The sequence below is a fragment of the Diabrotica virgifera genome, chromosome 1, assembly GCF_917563875.1.
Source record: "Diabrotica virgifera virgifera chromosome 1, PGI_DIABVI_V3a".
Classification (NCBI taxonomy): domain Eukaryota; kingdom Metazoa; phylum Arthropoda; class Insecta; order Coleoptera; family Chrysomelidae; genus Diabrotica; species Diabrotica virgifera.
Window position 1 is genome coordinate 318,581,543 of NC_065443.1, and position 24,618 is coordinate 318,606,160.

The 24,618-nt window shown below is 32.6% G+C and overlaps 1 protein-coding gene across 3 annotated transcripts in view; it reads left to right on the top strand.

Moving 5' to 3' along the window:
* Nucleotides 1-20,369, top strand: part of LOC114332646 (ecotropic viral integration site 5 ortholog) — a 129,868-nt gene extending 109,499 nt beyond the window's left edge. For 2 of the 3 annotated variants that reach the window (XM_050653367.1, XM_050653363.1), the window contains exons 10-12: nucleotides 880-1,143; nucleotides 3,796-3,897; nucleotides 10,493-20,369. In XM_050653367.1, the coding sequence (XP_050509324.1) occupies nucleotides 880-1,143; nucleotides 3,796-3,897; nucleotides 10,493-10,777 (651 nt within the window). In that variant the 3' untranslated portion in view covers nucleotides 10,778-20,369. Of the gene's footprint in view, nucleotides 1-879; nucleotides 1,144-3,795; nucleotides 3,898-6,159; nucleotides 6,210-10,492 lie in introns of all 3 variants that reach the window. The other variant, XM_050653368.1, reaches the window with a different exon arrangement.
* Nucleotides 20,370-24,618: the final 4,249 nt, after the last annotated feature.

Genomic DNA, 24,618 nt, shown 5'->3' on the forward strand with positions numbered 1-24,618 from the left:
AATTTGTCACAAATCATTTATTTACACTTATTCAATCACAAATCACTTATCACATATCATATCATATTGCTTTCGAATCATAAATCATATTATCATATCATAAATTACGTATTTACATCTATTACAGTACAGAGCACTTATTTACGCTTATCAAATGACAAATAATTTGACAACAATTACTTATTTAGACTTTTTAATTACAATATGGCACTGAAGTTATTTTCTTGTGGTGTTTTATTTACTATTTTTAATGGGGATTAAACATAATTTTAGTTGAAAATACGTTTTTTGATACTAGTAATCTAATCTGCTTTTTTCATAATGACAATTCCGGCATATATTATACATTTTTTAGAAGATTGATGGGATTTTTTCTTCAGCAAGCAACTAAATCCAACCGTGACCTCAAAATTCTCTAGTTAGTTCTAAGTCCATTGTATTTTGAAAGTGATTGCCGAAATGTGAATTAAAACGTCAAAATAAACGTATTTTCAACTGAAATTGTGGACAATTTCCATTAAAAATAGTAAATATTCCATCACAAATCACTTTACGCATATTAAAATGTAAATTACTTATCATTATCACAAATCATTTATGTTCACTGATCAATTACAAATCACTTATCTCAAATTTGAGGAAAATTTATGCATTATAAACAGAGATATTATGTTAAGAAATATGCATGAAGAAAAAGAAAAACACGTAAGCTGTGGACAAAGCTAATAGCCAACAAAAATGTATCAATATGTTGATTTAATAATTTGTTTATAAAAATTGTTGAATGCATCAGTAAACTTAATAGACGTTTCTAAAGAATACCAATATTTTCTTATTTTGTACATTTAAGCAATGTAATCATCTTCTTTATGTTTTTAGGTAATGGAATTAGAGACCCAAGTCCAAGTGAGCACCAACCAATTACGAAGACAAGACGAAGAAATCAAGAAGCAGCTAGAACTGATCGAGAGGGCCGAAGGCAAAAACAAGGAAGCAGCAGCCCGTTTGTTGGACGAACAACGACGATACGCAGATCTCGAAAGCAAAATGAAGGACGAACTGATGAGGGCCAAGATCAGCGAGGCAGAGAAAACGCAGGCCAACGCCGAGCTCATGCAGAAAATAGGACAGCTAGAACTAAAAGTAACTATTTCATCTGTATATTTCTTTAAATTGCTCATATTTTATTTAGTTTTCTGGGCATTTCTAAATTTTAAGAATTTTTACCAATTGCTTCTTGAAATCTATTTACAAACTAACTTTTAAACTAAAAGCGCTCTATTATATAGGCCACGCACACTCCATCGAGATATTTCTGTTAAAATATGGAAGATACACGAAGAACTTGTAGGCCATAGACATTATAAGGAGTAACAAAATAAGGTATGGGCTGCTCTGTGCATCGAGGTGTAACGCCAAAATTAAGTACGTCGTTGGTCAATATTCCCTTTGAGTAGTCTAGCGTCTAGCTATCTTTGTCTGTCACATGCGCGGGATCACTTAGTAAAAAGAGATAGACCACCGATCGACTGCCCATGTGTTACGCTATTTTCCGCAGTATGCCTTGTTTATTCGTTTTATGTCTATGTTGTAGGCACGAAATCTGAGCGTGTGAATTTCACCGATTGACATATTTTGGTGGCGCTGGTTGTTAACATTTCGTCCTATTAGAGGTAAAACTCACTAAGTGCACTTTTTTTGAGATTTTGACATTTTCATCAATTTGAACTCAAGACGGTACTGCCCAGCCCTGGAGAAGTCACCTGGGGCTGTAACCCTTCTAATTGCTGAGATAATTTATGGTATAATTCATTAAGTGCAATATTCTGAATTTCGGTTTCAGGGTAAAACTCATTAAGACTTATTATTGTACTTAGTGAATTTTTCCTTACAACTTGGAGTGCATTATTGTGAATTTCGGTTTCAGGGTAAAATTCATTAAAACTTATTATTGCACTTAGTGAATTTTTCATTGCAATCTGGAGTGCCGAATCGGTACTTAGTGATCTTTCAAATACATTAGTAAACAAAACTGTGTATTATTTTTAATTGTGTGCATTATCTATTCGGCGATTGATTAAAGAAATGAGTTTAAATTATTTCTTTGTAGCAGATAGCTTACATAAATTGTGTAACATAATCTATTTTGCGAATAAGCAGGGGACTTGTGACTTGTGTGTTATATTGTATTGTTGAAACTGTATATTATATTTGAGTGCATTTTATGTTCGGCGATTGATTAAAGGAATATTAGTTTAAATTTATTTGTAACATATAGCTTACATAAAGGGTAACATAAATGCCTGAAAAAAAGTATGTTGATATTTCAACAATAACATTACTTCTGTTTCTATCGCATGTGATTTTGTATAGAGACAACTGTTTTGTATTAACTTATTTATGTTTATTAACATTTTATTCATTACCTATTTCTTTCATTTTGAATCCCAACGTAATCATACTCTATGAAGACAAATTTATTAACTTCTCAATATCTAATAATTGTGTTTATGGAAAAACTAATCAAGTACAAAGTGTAGTTAGTGAGTTTTACTTCTAATAGGATATCAATATCCAATAATTGTGTTCATGGAAAAACTCATCAACTACAAAAATTGATCTAATATTGATTATATCATAGTTCCGGTGACGAAACATGGCTTAAAATATCTGTTTTTATTTATTCTTTAAAGTTGCATTGAAAAAATTCCAGTATTCAAGTCAGGTGAATTTAAAAAACAATTTATACCTTTAAATCGATTTTTCTCCACTTTCTGAAAAGTGTAGTTAGTGAGTTTTACCTCCAATAGGACGATTGTCTTTTGTCTCTCATTTTTAATTACCTCTATCACTAAGGGGTGATTTTCCCATGGTATTTGTTAAAATATTTCTTGAAGAATGTGGATGAAAAAAGTTGGCTATTGATCTAGATCTAGAAGATTCAGGTAATCACCATATACATTTGTAGGTCATTTTTTCTGTCCTTCGCGTGTTTTATTAGCTACGAACTATTTTATTTTACTAGAAATTCTTATCAACGTTGAGTTATCTTGCAAATAATTCACGCAGCCACCACAAAGACTTAACAAATAAACCTGAAAGTTGAATCCTATGTTGTTCACGGCAAGATAAGTTAATAAGTAAAAAATAATGTGTGTGTACTTTGTACGCACATAAAAAGTTATACTTCTATTATAATATAATGTAACTTCATATTATGACTTCAACGAAATCAATATACCTATCTACTTTAAACAGTTTTTTTGTATTGTATTTAAATATTAAACTAATTTTAGAAAGAACAAAAATAATATCAAAAATTAAAACAAAAAGATATGATTTTGTCAGGATTCGAACAGGGGACCTCTCGATGCCTAGGCGAATGCTCTACCGATCAGCTACTACCGTTTTTGTATTCAGTCGATCATTTCTCGGACATAATTACAATCACAGTGACATATGCATTAATTGAAAATAAACATTATTAAATATACTTATTAGGAGGAAGACAAATCCACAGACATAAAAATTGTACTAAATATGTTTACTAAAAACACTAATAATACTAACACACCTTATTTGCGCTACATAACTTAAAAGATGTAGCGACTAATACCATACTGTCGGTGTGCGCATGCGCCAGGGAAGGTAAAAATTCACCCTCGTGCCTAAAGAAGTATAACTTCAAAAACAATGAATTCTAATAAAAATGCGTATTTTTTTTTGTCACTCAGTATATATTTATAGTTATGTTATTTCTTTTCGATTTAGCAATCGATTTTTTGTATTTTTTAGAGCCAAGAAATCGCTACCGAAGGTGAACTCCGCATTCATTCTGTCGACGCTAGCGACAAGGTAAGAGAACTCCAGGACAAAGTCGCCGATCTTCAAGCAGAGGTAAATGTGATTTTCTCTCTAGCGTCACTAATTAACCGCTAACAAACGAAACTGTCACACCTGTGTTATAAGCACACGCTTTGCTTTTAACATTCTCTTGTAAATATGTAAAGTGCTGGCAGAAACATCACAAACGTTCACTGTAGTCAACCATTAGTACTTATGTCGAGTCTTCAAGAAAAATCCTAATTTGACTAGGCTGTGAAAATAACATGATTTTAAGCCACTTCCACATACTGAATATTCATTATTTAACGTATATAATAAGCGATTCTTCTACAGCTGGCGTCGCTTCTCGCATCCTAATTTCCAGCGGTTTCTGTCAAGCAATCTTCAGTGTTTAGATCTCTGACGGTCATTGCATCTTCGACATCTTCTCTCCAGGATCGTCTTGGTCTACCCAGTTTTCCTCTAGTGGGTGGAGTCCATTTTTATATTTTTTTTGCCATCTATTTTTAGGTATCCTCTGAAGATGTCCATACCAGTTGAGTCTTTTGGCTTCGATCTTGTCTATTATATCTAGATCAATTTCCATTTCTCTCCTAATATCTTCGTTTCTCACCCTATTAACTCTAATAAGCCGGCAACATCGTCTACAGTAGTTCATTTCCATAGCCTTAATTTTTGACCTGTTTCTTTGGTTTATTTCCCAGAATTTGGTGGCGTATAATCGAATACTTTCTATTATTGTTTTATATACATATTCTTCTTTTATTTTCTTTTGTTATTTTATTATTCCAAAATAATCTGTGTAACTGTCTGGTGGCTGATCTTTCTTGGCCAATCCTGGAATGTATTTCGTCGTTACTCCCTGCTTTTGAAGTTATTTGGACTCTTAAGTATTTGAAGGTTTCTGTTGGGTTTATAATTCCCATTTCAATTTGTAGGCTTTCTGATGTTTCTTCAACAACTAAGTACTCGGATTGTAAGGCCTCACTTAGTGTACTCCTCTTCCAGTTTTATATAGTCTATATCATTATCTATATCATTATTTAATGTTGACATACAATTTTGATTGTAAACAAAGGTCATAATCTTGAAATATAACTAAAAAAATGTAAATAAATTATTTATATTTAATAATTTACGTCTTCTTTTTTCTGTTCATCTCCTATCGGAGTTTGGATATCAACAAGTCTACTCAAATTCTGTTTACAACTGTTCTATACAGTTCCTTTGTGGAGCAACTAAACCTCTCTCTTAGATTCCTCCTCCAGGTCATTCTTCTGCGGCCCGGATTCGTTAGTCCTTTAATCTTTGCTACCTTTGACTTGCCACCAGACAGTCAATATATGAACAAGTCGATTTAGAGCTCAGATCTCAGATGGTACCTAGAGCATATTACATGGAATATTTTGAACATCCATGTTTCATTTCACATATTTCATCTATGTTTCTTTGACGGATCACTGTTGAAGGGTTTTTACCCATATATTTTTATAATATTGTATTTTGGTGGTTAGCATGTTAGATCACGTAAACACTGATGATGATTGGTCATCCAATCGAAAACTAGTTCTGTGATGTAGCCCTTTTTAGGGATTTTTAAATATATACCTTTTATAAAGGATCTTAGTCGTTTTCTGTATTATATGGTATACAGCTAACTACAGGAAAACGTTTTCCTTGTGGATCTTTAATCTTTCTTTGCCTTATATTTTGTAGGAATGTGTATTTTTGTTCCCTCATTAGATGGTTTAAATATTCCAATTTGCTCTTTTTTCTGGTAAGTATTACTTCAGACCTTTTGTCCATTTACATTCCATTCAATACTTCGTCATTTGTGACTCGGTCAACTCAACCTATTCTTAATATTGCTCAATAGCACCGCATCTCGAAACTCTCAATTGTTTTTATATTGTTCTGTTTGAGAGTCCATGCTTCCACCTGTACAGCAAGGTACTACACACACTTTGTTCTTAATATTCTTAACGTAGGGAAATACTGATATCACGATTCTTAAACAGTTTCTTTTCTCGGTTATATAGTTCCCAAATATTTGTTCTAAATATTCATTTATAATAATGAATTGGAAGGCTACTAAAGATCAAAATTTACAAAAAACTCTATAATTTAATTGAAAACAAAAAAGAAGTCAGAAATTTGTGTTCAGTAACAGTTATGCCCGGGCTTTTACAGTTCTATCATCTTTTCCTAGTATTATTTGTCAAGAAACATTGTGTTTTCTGCCAGCAATAGTGTGTATTAAAATGATTTAACGGTGTTTATCTTGCGCAAATATGCTAATAAGAGTTTACTTAGTTTCCCACGCCAATCACCAGCCCGGACACAGAGCCTTGGAGGTGGCTCGAGTAAGTCTAACTATGTTTCGCTTAAATACATACATACACGTCAGCACACTTATATGGACACGATTTAATGGTTGATAATATATGCTTCTGGATACTGAAATCGGGAATAAAAAGTCGGTCATTTCTCTGTATGATTTGTTATCCCTATTCTTTAGTAGTTTCTTGAAATTATAAATTCAGTCGTTTGTACTGTGATGTTTCAGATTGTGTTTATTATTGCAATTCCATGGAATTATAAATATAATTGAGAATATATGGCATTATATTTAAATAAATTATTTATGACGGCATAATTTCTTAATGAAACACCCAGTATAATATTTATTTATACCAGAAAGTCATACTATGTCTCTTAAATTTCTCCACTCAGCTAATTTTTTTCCTACATTTTGTCTACTACAATTTATTAGCTAATCATTTTTCAGCTTTACACCTAATTGAACTTTTTAGATTTCACACCATTGGTTAAATGTTTTCATACGATTTTAACGCGTTTATTTTTGTGTTTTGATATTATCTCAGGCACATATAAGTTGAGTTGAGTGTATTTCATATCATGTAGTGTTAATACGGCTTTTCATTCACACTCATTTGTTTCAAGCTTCTGTCATATGTCGTATAATACGTGTATATTAATATTATACACAGATTATACAACATATGACAGAAGCTGGAAACAAATGACAATCGATGAAAAGCCCTATTTGTCATTTTAATTTATTTAGGGCATATTTGTAATGTAAATTATTTTCTTTTAAGTAAGTTATATGGATATAAACTTACGTGCATAGAAATTGGCCCACTTAAAAATTTGGTCATTTTTGATGTCTCATATTTCCTAAACCTGTTGGCCGATTTAAGTGATTTTTTGAACATGTTATAGACTGATTCTTTAACAATACCACAGTAATAATATTGTTGCTAAACAGGAAAATTTTCATTGTATACCGGGTGTCCCAATCAAACTGTGTTTTTTTCTCAAAGTTCGCATCACCCTGTGGAATATTCTAGCATTTATAAAATACTGAAATTAAAACCCAACTATAGCCTCAGGTTTTCTTAACATTCTGTTTTTTGATTCATTCGTTTATGTTGGACAATAAAAAAGTTAGGTACTTTAACATCTACACATCTTCTTCATCATTACACGGTGTTTCTAAATAAGTGCGACAAACTTTAAGGGATAATTCTGCATGAAAAAATAATGACAGTTGGCTTTATAAACGTATACCCGCAAATGTTTCGTTTACGAGATAGGGGATGTTGAATTTTTTCTTACAAACTGACGATTTATTTTATTGCTTTAAAACCGGTTGAGATATGCCAATGAAATTTGGTGGTTTTTAAGACGTAGTTATTGCACATTTTTTGACATACAATTTAATGTTCACTATTAGCGCACATACGTGTAATATGACCGATCATATTACCCGTATACACGCTAATGGTGAATATAAAATTCTTAATTTTATATTAAAAAATCCGCAATAACTATCTCTTAAAACCTACCAAATTTCATTTGCATATCTCTTCTGGTTTTAAAGCAATAAATAAATCGTTAGTTTGTAAGAAAAAATTCAACATCTTGTATCTCGGAAATGAAACATTTGCGGGCATACATTTATCAAGCCAACTGTCATTACTTTTTTAATGCAGAATTATCCCTTAAAGTTTGTCGCACTTAATTAGAAACACCGTGTATTGATGAAGAACATGTGTAGATGTTAAAGTACCTAACTTTTTTATTATCCACCATAAACGAATGAATCAAAAAACAGAATTTAATTTCAGTATTTTATAAATGCTAGAATATTCCACAGGGTGACGCGAACTTTGAGAAAAAACTCACAGTTTGATTGGGACACCCGGTATGTAATGAAAATTTAACTGTTTAGCAACAATATTATTACAGTGGTATTTTTAAACAATCAGGCTATAACATGTTCAAAAAATCACTTAAATCGGCCAATAGGTTTAGGAAATATGAGACATCAAAAATAACCAAATTTTTAAGTGGGCCGATTTCTATGCACGTAAGTTTATATCGTCTTGTACGTAAAGCATGTTTAATGTATAAATTTCGATTTTTTTAAGTTTCTGTTGATTGTGAAGATGTATAATATAGTTTTGTTGGTTTGTTTAGTTTTTTGTTATGTTTTTGGATGTTTGTGTATAAATTTATTGCAACTTGATTTTTGGTATCATTCCCACCTATTTTCTGAACCATAAAACTTTAATCATTTTTTGGCAACATGATTATAAATATGGTAGGTAATACTTCATTTGAAAGCTCTCGTACTACTAATACGTGACTAGATTTTTATACGATTCTGTCAAAAATCACCTACGATGGTGCCAGAAAATGTGAACTAGGTATAATTTGTTAGTCTTCACCCTGGTAAATTACTGAGTGCCACAAGAAGTTTTAATTGATGTGTTACTTATATGAAAAGTGCTGCCGGACTTTATATTGCTGTTTTATTTGCCATATAAAATGAAAAGTGCTGCGAGTACAATAAAAACAAACTGTCCGATATCCAAAAATTGTGGTTTCATGTTTCAGAAAATAGTTTGGGGACGATTTTTAGACACCCACAGTGTAACTGAATATTTTGTGTTCTAAAATTGTACATATATAGAATCAAAATTTATTGAAGCGTTGTTAATTTTTGGAATTGACGTCACTAAGATGTTGCATTTTGCATATTTTACTTCCATTTCCTCCAATACCCTTAACCAATTTTCTCCATTGGTCTCTATCTCCAGCTGCTCCAAGAGTTTCGCAGAATGAATGGCCAGCTGAATTCTGAATTTTTACTGATTATATATTTGGTGATCGTTATCTTGGTCTTCTTCTTGTGACGTCTCCAGAAACAATTAATCTCTTTCGTAAGTTATCGTCAACTCTGTGAACCACGTGACCAAAGAACTGTAAAATTCGCTGCAAACATGTTGTGAACAGACTTTTTAATGTCAAGTTGGTTAAGAATGAAAATGTTTGTCCGATGAGCGGTCCAAGATATACGCAGCATTTTACTCAACGGCATCAATGTTTTGGTATTTTTGAGCGCAAAGTTTCTGCCGTGTATAGAATACAAGTGCATTCAGCAGTCTCATCTTGATTTTTTGAGAGATAGATCTGTATTTCTAAACTTTAGTACCATTCATCGTATTTTTGCCATAGCAATGCGTCTCAGAACTACTGCTCCGCAGTTGCCATCGTTAGTTATACTATATCAGATATAATTGAAGATGTCTAATATCTGGTATTGCTACAAGTGGTTACTCAGTTGAATAGTGTTGCATCTGTCTATCATCATTATTTTTGTCTTCTTCTTCTTCAAGCGCCCTGTCCGTTGCGAATGTTGGTTATTAACATGGCAACTCTGATCTTGCTTGTGGCACTTCTGAATAGTTCGACTGATGTGATCCCGAACGAGTGTCTTCTCCTGCCTGGCCCTCGCTTACTGTATATTTTCCCCTGTACAATATGTAGCCTAAATATTCGAGTTTTTTTTTGTTTAATTGATTTTTTTTTGTCTTTTTTTTTATTAATTTTTTAGGACCATCTTTAGTGATTTTTAACTTAACTCTTCGCAAGAGATTTAGCGTTTCTTGTTCATAAGTGTAGTGTCATCAGCAAATATTACATTTGAGATTTTCCTACCAGCTACTGTTATTCCACCGGCCCATCCTTCTAAAACCATCCTTATGACTTTTTCACCATAAAAATGAAATAAATCAGATGATAAGACGCATTCTTGTCAAATCTCTTTCTGCTCTGAATTATCTTGAGAATTTCTGATCTGTCTCTATCTGATCTATCTTTATCTGGTCTATCTCTGATCTCATGACTTGTTCATCATAAATAAGTAAACCAGGTAACAAGACACATCCTTGTCTAACCTTCCTCTTTTGACCTAATGGTACTGTTGCCATATTGGACTAGTACAGATTTTTAATAACTTTCACTAGATGTATCGGTGCACCCATTCAAAGTTTCCATGATTTACTTGAATATCAAAACTCAAGTAGACATAAAGTTGAAGAAGATGACCTTTCTAGAATGAAACCATATGCTCTAAGATACCTGATAACGACACTTCGTCTTTTTCTCGTGTTCTCCTTTTATCAATGGCTGTGAAATATTCTATTTTCTTTTATTTATATATTTCTTTCTTGTACAAACTAATTCCATCTAAAATCCAAGTAATTATCGGTTTATAGTTTAGTCCTACGATTATGTTTAATTACAAAATACTGTAACGGTGCGTATGTTGTAGGTCTTAAGGCTGGAGAGGAACAAGTTAGGCTTCGCTAGCGGGCGTCTATCCGGAAACAGATCCTCATCGATAGACAGCACGGACGAAGATTCTAGATTAGTTCTCGAAGATTCCATGCTGCGCCTCAACATCGTAGACTCCCCCACCACCAATAACGAACCCAACTTTAGCGAATTGTCCAAATCTGCGAGCGCCAGAAACGGCAAAATAGAAGTAGATTCCAATGCAAAAGCGCACACCAAGTTAGATGTATATATTAGCGACAACTCTGCGCCGCAAGTCTGACACATAGACTGAGTATAGGATCATTTCTCAAATTGTTGTAGAGAACTTTTCTGCAAGGCTGTGTTTCGTCTTAAGGTATCAGAAACAAAATGTACTTTTAATAGATGTATAACCTAACATAACCTCTAAATTTTTGCTCCTAAAGCACAACATTAAACTTGAATTGAAGTTTGCATATCTAAAACCTTCTAGACGTAAAAATAATGATGATTTTATGCAGCCTTACAGCGAAAGGTGATAGAATAATGTAGAACTGTCTACTAGATCAATTGAGATAATTTTTATACTTGTTTGTTATTCAAGTTTGGGATTGCGAAACATTCTAAGGGCATTTACTAGTAGTTGACTCATTTGCGGGCAAATGAACGTTGTAATCCGATAGAAAAACTAATATCGCAAGATTGTATACCATTATAGAAAAATGTATGCCATTTTCGGGTTCTGGATGTTAGAATTTTTACATTTCAGATTGTGTAGTGTAAGGTTGGTATTGTATACAGTGTAATGTAGACTAATCTTATGATTTGACTTTGTAAAATTGAAGAATGTTGACATTTTGATGCACATGATCAGACTTTGAAAGGTTATTCTTGCATTTTTATGAGAAAAATACCTTGAAAACCCTGTACAGTAGTTAAGTCTGTTATTTTGCTTGTATTTCGTTAGAATTAATACATTGTGCAATGTAACAACACTGCAGTATTGTAATTATTTATTAGAAATGTTCCAACCATTAGAAATGTTTTGTTTCACCAAAATGTCGACATTTTTCAATTTTACACAAAAAACGAATTATACATATTTATAAAGAAGAAATTTTGTCGCAATTTTTGAGATTTTTGTGATTTTAGTCAGTAATATACAATGTATAGTTGAGATTATGTTTTTGAAAGGTTTAAGGCATCAAGTTTAGGATAGAAGTGAATTATTGAGCGTATGTGATCTCCTAACACTTTACTAAGAAGAAAATTAACTGCTTAATTTACTTTTAAACAATCTTGATTTTTTTGTTGCGAAAAAAATTTCAACCAAATTGCACAAGAGATAAAAAGATTTTGTTTATTTCTATTTTATTTAATTTTTGTTAAGTATTTAACTGTTAAGTGTCAGTGAATTTTTAGATTCATAAGATCTTCTTTTTAACACGATGCAGGGTTTTTGTTTTGATTTTTTTTTAAATATCTCTGATAAATATGATCTTGTATAACGTGTTGCCTACCTTGCGGGGCGCTACCATACTCGGTGAAAATGAATGGACCGTGATAGTGTGACGTCAAAACGCCAAAAAGGTTTCCAAACAATACAAAAGTTTGACGTCTGTCAGTCTCACGTGGTTTGCGTAATAATTTTTAATTTTATTTTAATTTAGCTAGTTAATTAAAATTAATGAAATCGTGATATGGTAATAGCTATTTGTATAACAAGGGAGGAAAGTGCTACTTTTCCTCCCGAGAATGAAGTTTACTGCCCGACGCGTAGCGGAGGGCAGTAGTCATTCAAGGTAGGAAAAGCACTTTACTCCCATGTTATACATATGGTTTTTCCACCTTCCTGAAATAACAAGTCATTTTTTAATTTTTACTTAATTTATTTATGTAACTAACCAACAAAATTTATTAGAACTAAAACTAACAAGTAGGTACAATATAACTGTCAACTGTCAAATATAGGTCAAATTATTAATGTAAACATTGTTAAATCAAAATAACAATTTACTGTTTTTTACCATTCTGCAAAATACAGGGTGTTTTATAAATAAATGTTAAAATGTATACAGAATAAGCCAAATAAAAACGGAACATATGCAGTTAATACAGTGTATCGGAACTACGTTTGAAATAGTCGACCAATATAAAAGTTTGACACACATAAATCATAGCAACTCAACTACCTGTCTTCTTTTAGGCTAAGGCTACGGCCAGACAAGCGACAATTTACGGCGCTATAAGAGCAGTAAAATGAAGCGCGAAATTTGTCCCACGGTGAGTGTAGTGGATGGCCAGACTGAGCTGTAAAATATCGCGAAGCAATATCGAACGGATCCATCTTCAGCGTCGTGTCGCAAACAAATGGACCTAGGTCCAAATTTGTAGCTCATCTAGCCACAACAACGACCGAAACACTGTACTTACATCTCGCGACACGCCGTAATTTATATCCCCGTCTGGCCATGCTTTTTACTGCAGTTACTGCCGCTTCATTTTACTGCTGTGACAGCACCGTAAGAGCAGTAAAATGAAGCGGCCGTAAAAAGCATGACCAGATGGGGATGTAAATTACGGCGTGTCGCGAGATATAAATACAGCGTTTCGGTCGTTGTTGTGGTTAGATGAGCTACAAATTTGGACCCAGATCCTTCTTACCAGGACCCATTTTCGCGCTTCATTTTACTGCTCTTATGGCGCCGTACATTGTCGCTTGTCTGGTCGTAGCCTTAGCCTAAAAGGAGACAGGTAGTTGAGTTGCTATGCTTTATGTTTGTCAAACTTTTACATTGGTAGACTATTTCAAACGTAGTTCCGATACACTGTATTAACTGCGTATGTTCCGTTTTTATTTGGCTTATTCTGTAGATGCTTACGTAATAGAAATTAGATATTATGCAGGACGTCAATAACTTATATTTCATGAATGAAATACCATGACGTCACTTTTACTTTTCCTCCCTAGGGAGGAAAAGTACAACTTTGCTCCCTACAATCAGGTCCGGAAAAGTATACTTTCGGTAGAGGTAGGTGGAAAACATATTATGTTTTAAAGATGCATCAAAAACACTTAGGTAAACATGTAGAAAATGCTTTAGAATCTAGCCATGTGCATAGTTTCTCTTTTGATGAGGAGTTTAAAGCAATAGCGCGAAAGGTTTTCCTAGTATGAAGGATAAAAAATAAAAAAAATTGATGTGAGAGTAAGAAACCGAAAACACCTATAAAGTATTTAGTACATTAAAAGTATTTATCTTTTTAGCTATTTTAGTACTTACAATGTCAAATGATAATCATTGTTTTTGCACGTCGATATGTTTCCGAAACTTAAAAAACTTGCAAGTTCTCCTCTATAAGCATTGCTTACAATCGGGTGCCAAACACATTACCAATTTGTAAAAATTAAATTACCTACAAACCATATATATTCCAATTATAAAAACGAAAATAAAAATTGGCAAACACCACGTGTGAATTTTTGACAGATGTTTGTTGTTTTTGGAAATCTTTCCAGAGTAGCCAACATTGATTTGACGTCACAACTATCACGGTCCATTGCCGAATAATAAACCGATCTCAATAAAATTCATAGAGCCCAGAAAAACAGGCCAAAATATTTTGATTGTTTTTGAAAATATATTTTCTACTACAAAAGTAGAAGTTAAATTAATAACTTTTTGCATAATTAAAGAGAAATAAATGTTACTGACAGACCTCAAACCAGATGGACTATGACATCAAGCGAATGGCTGGCCACGAATGGATGCAAATAACAACATACAGATATGAATGGACACACCTAAGGGAGGCTACATCCGAAGATGGATGGAGAACAGCTATAGATATAATACTAAATAGATTAGGCAAGGTATGGACCGCTCTGTGCATTGAGGTGTAACGCGTGTCATGGACGTCATTGGTCAATATTCACTTTGAGTGGTCTAGCCATCTTTGTATGTCACATGCACGGGATCGCTTGGTTAAAAGAAATAGATAAACTACCGATAGACTGCCCTCGCGTTACGCTTTTTTGCTCAGTATGCCTTGTGTCTCCTTAATATATCTATGGGAACAGCTGAGGTTGATGATTATGTTGTCATTAAAGATGAAGAAATGTGGATAATCTCAATTTTTTACAGATGTCAATATTTAAACAAACTAATTCGAGAGTCGACTTTCGTTTGTTTCGAGCTTCTGTCATATTTGTATAATTCATGTATAATTCATATATATAAGTATAATTCATATATGTATAATTCATATTAGCTCGAAACAAACGAAAGTCGATGAGAAGCCCTATTCTAACATCCGAGTGTGGAAAACTGAAAAATATTAATTGATTTGTTCGAATCTTTGTCATAACAGCTGAAGACTATCCAGATCTCCAAAAATGTATCAAATTTAAATTTTGCGGGTCAAGAAATTGTGGGAAACGGGAGTAGCAAAAAGTCTCACTGTAGATCGATACAGCACAGGTGAAAGTGACATAAAAATACTTCGTGTGTACCATTATTTCTTGTTAGATTGTATGGTTCTGCCTCGCGTTAAATAAAAAGGGAAATGTTGTTTCAAGATTCGAGATATGGTAGCGCCTTAAACACATATGATTACATACAAAATTTTTGTGATAAAACATATGGATTCTTAATAGTTTAATAATCAAAAGGCCACTACTGTTTATGTAAAAGGAAGAGTTTTCCATTGTTACTAAAACTTATCACTTATCAATTAATTATTGTTACATAATTATGATCCAAAATTGAGATCATTCATGATAATTGCATCATACATCATAAATTCATTATAATCATTCTAGATTTTTATAATTGTTATTTTCGTTTGTTTTAGTGTTAGGTAGTTTTAGGTTTCACTATTTCTATTTTTTCCACACGATTTAGACCTTCTTTATTTTGTTACTGTTAATTTTAGACACTTAAGACTATTTTTAACATTTAAATATGTTTTTGTATAAAGTGTTGTCTACTTTTAGGTTTGTTCCAACACAACGAGAAACCGTCCATGTAACGATCACGTCCTGCGCAGTAAACAAAATAATCCATGGAACGCACGGAATAGAGAAACAGAAGGCATGGAACGTATTATTTTATAGTATCGTGATCGTTTACATGACGGTTCTCGTTGTGTTGGAACAAACCTTTTGAGATACTTTTAAGGGCATTTTTAACATCTAAATACGTTTTTGTATAACGTATTGCCTACTTTAATACATTATGTAAGAAGATTTGTGTGCAATACGAAAACTCTTCTCTTTTGACCGTGTCCTCGTTGTAAAAACAATAATATTGGACGTTAGTACACCTAGAGATTTGACAATGTTATATAACTGTTAGTAGTGTGCATTTAGAATTTGATATTATGGCCTGGAACACTTTTATTGAAATAAATGTATCCAGTGTGTGCGTTTTAGGGACGAGACCTATTGATAAGGGTGACTAGTTTATAAGAAATAGTGTGATTTATGTGAATACGGTTTATAAAACTAAGTAAAGGCAAATCTTGTGGTGTGGGTTTGTAGGAAAAGATTTTTCATGTAAAAAGGCATTTTTTGGGAAAGTAAATTAGGAAGGAATAGAACAAAACATCGAAATTTCAAACCCTCCTCGCCTTTAGCGATTTTGGTCAACCCATCTTTTCCTACAGGACTCCCACTGTGTTTAACTATAGTTTCTATTCCTGCGTTTATTCCTTTTATGGTTTTTACTTGTGACAGCCAGTCAAAATGCTTGTTCCTACGGTTAGAATTTTTTGAGTAATTTTTTTAATGAAAGCTTTGTAATGATATTTTTAGAAAAGCTTGTCTAAACATTCTAAAACTTCTTTTTATGGGATCTTAAAAAGAAGTGCGAACCAGACCAATGAAATTTTTGTATCTCAGTGTTATATTTGTAGGACAAAAGAGAATTTTTAACATTAAGTAGTATTATTGTATTGTTTTTTCTCAAGAAATTATCTTGTTCATATATAATTCTTATATACAGTAGGAAAAATGAAAGAATACCCATGAACGAACATATAAAACACGCTGTATTTTCCTGTCAACGTGTCATACAAAAAATTGGCCAGCGCAAGTACATGTAATAATTATTATTACATGTACTTGCGCTGGGCAATTTTCTTTGTGACACGGTGACAGGAAAATACAGCGTGTTTTATATGTTCGTTCATGGGTATTCTTTCATTTTCCCGACTGTATAAAGGGCTTTTCTACGATTCTCATTTGTTTCGAGCTTCTGTGATATGTCGTATAATCCGTGAATATTAATATTATACACAAATTATACAACATATGACGGAAGCTCGAAACAAATGAGAATCGTTGAAAAGCCCTATTGTCTTAACTATTTAAGTGTTTTGGCTAAATTGCATTTTATGCAAACGAGTGCCAAAAGCAGGCAACTTACATGTGCTGGTTACAGCGTTTTACGCCACTCTTTTCCATTTTTGGAGAAACTTTGCAGCTATAGATGATTATAAAATAGAACTTCACAGATTTGTAAAACATGTATTGCTATTAATTTTTTGATAGTGCACAAAGATTGGTGTACCAGTAGAGTTAAGTTATAAAAAGTTATTACTTTTTACTCAGAAAATAAATTTATTAGCTTTTTCGGTTTTTGGTAAATTTTTATATAAACGTTTACACTATTTTTATGGTTAAAAATTCTTTTTTGTCACTAATATAAGTACCATAATTTCAAGATATCCAAAAGAAAACTCTTAGTTTGGTGAAACCTCCTCAAAAATTAGATTATTGGTCGTCATTCAAATTATCATAGAGAATAAAATAAATCCAAATTTTTATAGCTTTTGTTTAGTTGGCCATACGTGACGATTATATCATCACGTCATGTTAAATAAATAAACGTATTAGGTTTTTAGGTTAGTTTCGGTTACTGTTTTTTATTCACTTTTATGCTGTACATTTTTCTTCTTCGGGTTTTGCCATTATGAGTTGACTGTTTTCGTCATCTACAGCAGTCTATTCTCCCAGTCACCTTCTCTGACTCTACCTATCATAGCATTTCTTATGTAAGTTTTCCATGTTATAGCAGGTCTTCCTCTCCGTCTTCTTCCCAGCGTGTTCCAATATTCTTTTCGGCCACCTGTGCTCTGGCATTCTTTATACATGCCCGTACCATTGCAGGGCTGTTTCCAACTTTTCTGCAATTGAGCATTCTATTTCCATTCTGTTCCATATTTCCTCTGTTCTTCTTCTATCCTTTCTGGTAGACATCTTTTCATAAAATCCAATTCAACTGTTCGTATTTTAAAAGATTGAAGTTAGTTTTCAATCCTAATAGCATTAATAATATTGAAAATATTAAAAATATTAGTAAAAGATTTTTAAATTGAAAACTTATTGGTTAATTTCCCTGGTGACACCTCCAAGGCTTCTAAAATTTGCAAGCCAGATGGATGCTGCAGTGAAGACAAAGGGAAGGAATTCTACACTATGCAATTCACATCCCTCGTCTGCAGCTCGGTAAAGTTCCAACGGAAAATGCACCGGGTTACTCTACGGAGTAATACGACTATAAAATAAAAATGTATACCATTTTTATTCAGTTGCAATGCGAAGGCAAAACAATCTTACTTTTCAATTAGAATACGGAGCGCAGTCCAGTCCTCTGAATCGCGATTTTCGGCTCTTATTGGAGCCTCATCGGAAAGAACGTAGGCACTGTTCTCCATACCCTAATTGACTAGCGTCGAGAGTTTTTCCCACCCATTGCAACCGAAGTGAAGGTATTAGGTGACTAGCGTCATCTGGCAATTGAAAGATGAAGTTGGTTTCAATCCTAATATCAAAATTAATAATACTGAAAATATTAAAAATATTACTAAAAGATTTTTAAATTGAAAACTTATTGGTACATTTCCCTGGTGACACCTCCAAGGCTTCTACAATACCAATAAGGTTTCAATTTAAAAATCTTTTAGTAATATGTTTAATATTTTCAATATTATTAATTTTACTATTAGGATTGAAAACTAACTTCATCTTTCAATTGCCAGATGACGCTAGTCACCTAATACCTTCACTTCGGTTGCAATAGGTGGGGAAAACTCTCGACGCTGGTCAATTGGGGTATGGAGAACAGTGCCTACGTTCTTTCCGATGAGGCTCCAATAAGAGCCGAAAATCGCGATTCAGAGGACTGGACTGCGCTCCGTATTCTAATTGAAAAGTAAGATTGTTTTGCCTTCGCATTGCAACTGAATAAAAATGGTATACATTTTTATTTTATGTTCGTATTTTATTTCGTATTGTTGTTTCATTGCCCATATTTCCGCTCCATATATATTCAGCACTATGCTCTGAAAGATCCTTTGTTGTTTTCTTTGGTAGAGTGTTGTTCCGTATCACTTCATGGAGTGCTTTCGTGACTCGTTTTCCCCGTGCTATTTTCATTTCTACATCCTGCATACAAGTACCATCTCGGCTTATCATTGGTCCTAAATACTTAAAAAGTCTTACCAGTTCTAATAGTATTCTAAACTTACGATCAAATCTGCAAGCTCTGATCCAATACATAAGTATTCAGTCTTTTATATATTTATCTTAGCTCCCAATAGCTCATAGTGTTTCTTTAATTTTCTTATCATATATTCCATGTCCTCCGTGGCTTGTGCACAAATGAGTTGGTCATCGGCGAAAAGTAGTGAATGTAATATATATTCTCTTGTACTAGTATTGTTCCACATTTTCTATACCATCTTTTCAAACATTTTTTCTGATTATCTATTTCATAACTTTAAATGATTTGTAAGATTGATGATTTGATTTTTTTGAAGATAGTGCCAGACGTAAGTGTTTCTTTATCTAATATGTAATGTGTATTTAATATCAATGTCAAGTGCCAACTGTAAACTTTTCTTAATGTCAAACTTTTATATAATGAACAGGAAAAATAATCTTATATATTACGTGCAATAATTGTAGACGGATAGTTTATTTGTGATCAACATTTATAAAATTGTCGTAGGGTTCAATTTTTATCATCAGGACTGTGGTGATCTTTGCAGTCGTGAGGTAGTTGGTGGTTTTTGATGATACGAATTGAATTCTATTTTATATCGGTGTATTTTTAGTCAATTTAGTGGAACATTCCTTATAGTTAATACTCTTAACCTTCAAGGCTATAATTTCTATTGATTTTTGCTTAATATATACGTTTTAGAGGTAAATTTTAGATTGTTTATTGTATTTTGTTACTGAACAACACATACGCACTATCTGGGTAACGATATGATCCATGTTTAGTAGATTTTTTTCAATTTATTCTACATTTACCCATGACGGAAAATTGTATTATATGTTGCATATCTAATGGCTAATGGCGCCCTACAGTAGCTTGGAAGCTCCTTAAAAAAGAGCAAGAAAACACACTCAATTTGTTAAAATACCAATATTATTTACTATCTTTAAGGCCAATTAATCCAAGTTTCAATTGAAAATACATTTATTTTGAAAACTTCGGAAATAGAAACCTATTTTCAATGAAATTTAGGTTAATTCCCATTAAAGATGGTAAACAATATTAAAATGTCTGAAGAAAATAGCTTGAGAACAATATTTAAAATACTAATAATAAATAACGTGCAATAAATCATGAAGAAACGCATTTAAGGTTCCTGATAGTGCTTTTATGTTTAACACCACTTTTTTTGTAATATATTCAAATCGTTGGTGTGGTCACTTATTTTTTGTACACTTACACACATACTTAAGCAATAAAGTATTATATTTGTGGACGATTTTAAATTTTAAGTACATATTTGTATGATTTGCTGGAAAGCTGTCATGTTATTTATTTTCTTAATATTTTATATTTATTTTTACAATATATTTGTTTAACAAATAATATTAACGGCTTTTATTTTGCATAGAACCCAACTCATCAAATCCCAACTCATTGAAAAACATTTCATAAACACACAACTCAACGAATCCCAACTCATCGAAAGACATTTCTTCTTCTTCTTAAGTTCTATCTTCCGTCGAATGTTGAAAATCATCATGATAATGCGGACCCTGTTGACTGCCGCTCTAAATAGCTCTGCACTACTGCATTCGAACCATTCCCGTAAGTTCTTAAGCCAGGATATTCTTCGTCTTCCCACATTTCGCTTTCCTCGGATTTTGCCTTGCATAATAAGTTGTAATAATGAGTTTTTTGGCCCTCTCATCACATGTCCCAAGTACTTAAGTTTTCGTCTTTTGATAGTTAGTATTATTTCCGGTTGATTTCCTATCCTTCTAGTTATTTCCACGTTCGACATTCATTGAATCCATGATATTCATAGTATTCTTCTGTAAACCCAAAATTCAAAGGCGGCCAACTTTCAAATAGACTTGTTTCAACGTCCACGCTTCCAAGCCATAAAGAACACGTAACACCGAAGCATCCTTAGACGTAGTTCTAACCTTATATCCCGACAACAAAGAAACTTTTTAAGTTTAATGAATGATGCACGTACTATTTCAATACGTGTCGTAATTTCTTTGGTTTGGTCTACATTTGATGTTATCCATGTTCCTAAGTATTTGTAGTTATCCACACCCTCAATTTTACAGTATCTTCAATAGTCAATTGGATGTAACTTTTTTGTCTTTAATTTTTACGAATTTTTGACACTAGATTATTAAATTATGGGGTATTCTAGTACTCCGAGACTTAGGTACCAAGACAACATAGAAACTGATTTAAAATCTATTGGAATTAGAGTATTAAGAAGAGTTGCCAGGAACAGGGGCGAATGGAGGATTGTTCTGAAGAAGGCTTTGGCTCATAAAGAGCTGTAACGCCACTGATGATGATGATGTTTTCTAATACTAAAAGTTACTCTTGCTTTAAGTTGATAAAATAGACCGTTTCTTTTGAAAAAAATTTTCAATTTTTTTTTCAAATTCAGGAAACGAAAAATTTTCAAATCGATTTTTCTAGAAAACAGTGTATCCTACCGACTTAAAGCAAGAGTACCTTTTAGTGCTAGAATACCTCACAATATAATAATCCAGTATAAACAATGCCAAAAAGTAAAATACAAAAAAGTTTTGTGATAAAATAACCGTTGCCCCACCAAAAATTGACGCCTATGACTGGTACTACAAATTCAGAATGGATGGAGTCGATTTATCTCTGGAAGATAAATATGTGTACCAATTTTCGTTTTTCTAACTAGAACCGTTCTGGAGGTATTTAAGAGAAACTAATTACAAGACGCCATCTTCAAAGAGCTCTAGCTCCCTTAGGAAGCATTTTCGGACTAGGTGAATTTAGTTAAATTGTCTTAAAATTATCTGAGGAATCTCCTGTCTTCGTTTGTCGGTAGAGTTTCTGGACTCCCTGTATGACTTCATCTCTTAATATTGGTGGTCCGGTATACTCTGTGATTTCTAATGACATTTCTTCTCGTCCATCATTAAATAGTTGTTGGATGTAATTGGTCCAGTGATACAATATATCTTTCACATCAGTAATAATATCCCCTTTATCACGTTCATATATTACTACACCCAAACTGCCGTGCTTTGCTTAAATGTGGTATCTACCAGAATTATAAAACAGAAAAAGGGTTTTAAAGTTGTAAGCACATTCCGACCCCATGTAAATTTATATTGTGTGATACTATGATGCATTTTATTTAGTAATAGGTAAGTTTAAACTTACTGAATAAAAAAAAGTAGTTATCTTTGGTTTTTATTTAAATAATGGTAGATACCACTTTCAAGTCAAGAATTATTTATATTATTAACAGTGGTAACGTACTGCCAGCGAAGATACCACTGTTAAGTTAAGAAAAATCATAATTGTTATATTTATAGATATAAAGCAAGAGGAGAAAAAAATGTAAACGAGTACATATAAATTGTTTATTCATGTTCATTAAAGAAAAGAAAAGATGTAGGTAACGTTAGTATACTAAATAAAATTGAATAATTGTTTTGCAAATAACCACAACGGATATTTTTTAATCTTCTACGTTGCTTAGCAAATCAGTGGCTTTGTTGTTAACTTGCAAATGTTCCCAAAATGTAAGCCTATTTGCTGGAATTGAGGAATAAGGTTTTAATAATATTGGCCTTTCTTTCTTCAGTGATACATCTTATTGGTTTATTCTTTTTGATAAAAAGACCTCAATTTTTCAAGTTCTCATTTTTCAAAAAAAATTTAGCTCAAGTTCTTCAACTTGAGTTTTTTTCCTCTTATTGCTCGAATTTGCAGAATATCCTTTACATAAATGCGCGGTTGTTGTTCTTTAATTTATAAATTTTTACTTTGCTGGAATTAGCTTTTTGGACAACATCAACAAAATTTTTAAAATCATATATCTTTGGATTTTTTTTTTTTTTTCATAGAAGCTTCTACTTGATGATGAAAATTGTCCGCAGACATAAACGTATGCCCAGGTTCAAAGTATTTAATAACATTCTCGTTAATAGAGACCTCTGGTGAGTTAACAATGTACGTTAAGAAATTAAATAACCTTCAATTTTTATTTTGTGACGGACAGTTGTTTACTCATAACACAACATGTTCCTAATCTCTCATTTCTAAAAAGAAATTCTAATACATGGTTATTAAGCCTCCTTTTTGCTTTCTTGCCAAAGTAGGGCAATTAGTATAACTTTTTTCTGTTTTGTGCCAATCGGAACAAAACTCTGATTTTTGAATACTATGATTCTTGGACAAAATATCGCTTTTAAACATATCCAATCTGGGGAGCATGATAACTTTTTGAAGATCTCCCGAAAAATAGGTACACAGTTTTGTCATTTAAATACTCTTGGTGTAGCTGGTAGGCTGAGCGAGCTTGATTTGCCTTGAAGATATGTTTTTTTAATTTTTACAATGGGAAATAAGCCACAATGTTATTAAAAAATGATTTTTATTTTTTTTGAAATGATTTTTGAAGATATGGTTTTGCCACAATAAACAGACTTCGCAGTCTACACAAGGATTTTCTTTTGTATGTTCCGGATTATGTAACGAAAACGTTTCACAGGCTTCATACTCTTTATGGCCGAGTTTTGTAAATGAAATATTCATTTCTTTACTTACCTACTACCGTTCGATATATTTCGTAAGAACAAAGAAAATTGGGGTGTTTTTCTTTGCAATCTGAATACAAAAGCTGGATAGTTAAATCACTCGGTAGGTATCGTTTATTTGGGGCGTGTTCGTGGCGATAATGAGATACAGCAGGATTAAACTTTTCAACATGAGCTCTTATCACATTTCTATCAATTTTGAGAGTCTTGGTATGCTTACCTTGTTTACTAAAACTGTGACAGATAATTTTTTCTGAATATCTAGAAAAGCAGTCTTGTAGTATTCGATCATTATTTTTACTGTACCCCAATGTCGATATAAAAAATTGTTTGCAAACTTGTACTTTTTCCCCAGAACTACACTTACCTAAACTGTGCCCACTTCTAGGTAAAAACAAAATTATAATAACCAAAATTACTAGGTAGAATGAAACACTAACACATTTGTTGCTTTGATTTAAATCAAATCAAAACAAACATTTCATTTTTAGGCGCGCATTCATAAGCCGGTGAATTACTTGTCTTAAAAGTGGTACGTACAAAATTTTAAGAACATACCACTTTTACTAGCTAAAGAATAGTAGATACGCACGTTTAAGACTTTATATACGCGCTGTTTTGTTGTATATACCAAAATTTTTTTAACAATTTTTTTTTATTTTTATAAACTTTTACAACTTTTAAGTTAAGAAAAATGATGTAGAATATAAAGGTTTATATGTCTAACATCCTAACTCTATTTGGCACAAAATTGGAGATACCACTTTTAAGCTAAGCAGGGCAGCATAGATTTAAGAAGCTAAGACTACACCCAACACGAGCCAACTACATTTCATATATACCAAACTCATAGAAAGACATTTCATACACACTCAATTCATTTAAAGACATGTCCTATACACCCAACTCATCGAAAGGCATTCCATATACACGCAACTTATCGAATCTACTAGTTCATCTCTTTTTATTTTATAACGCATTATTTTTTGGGTTATTTTGCCGGTTAATAGCGTGCTCATCACTATATAGAGTTTCATAATGAGAAGAAATAAAACAAA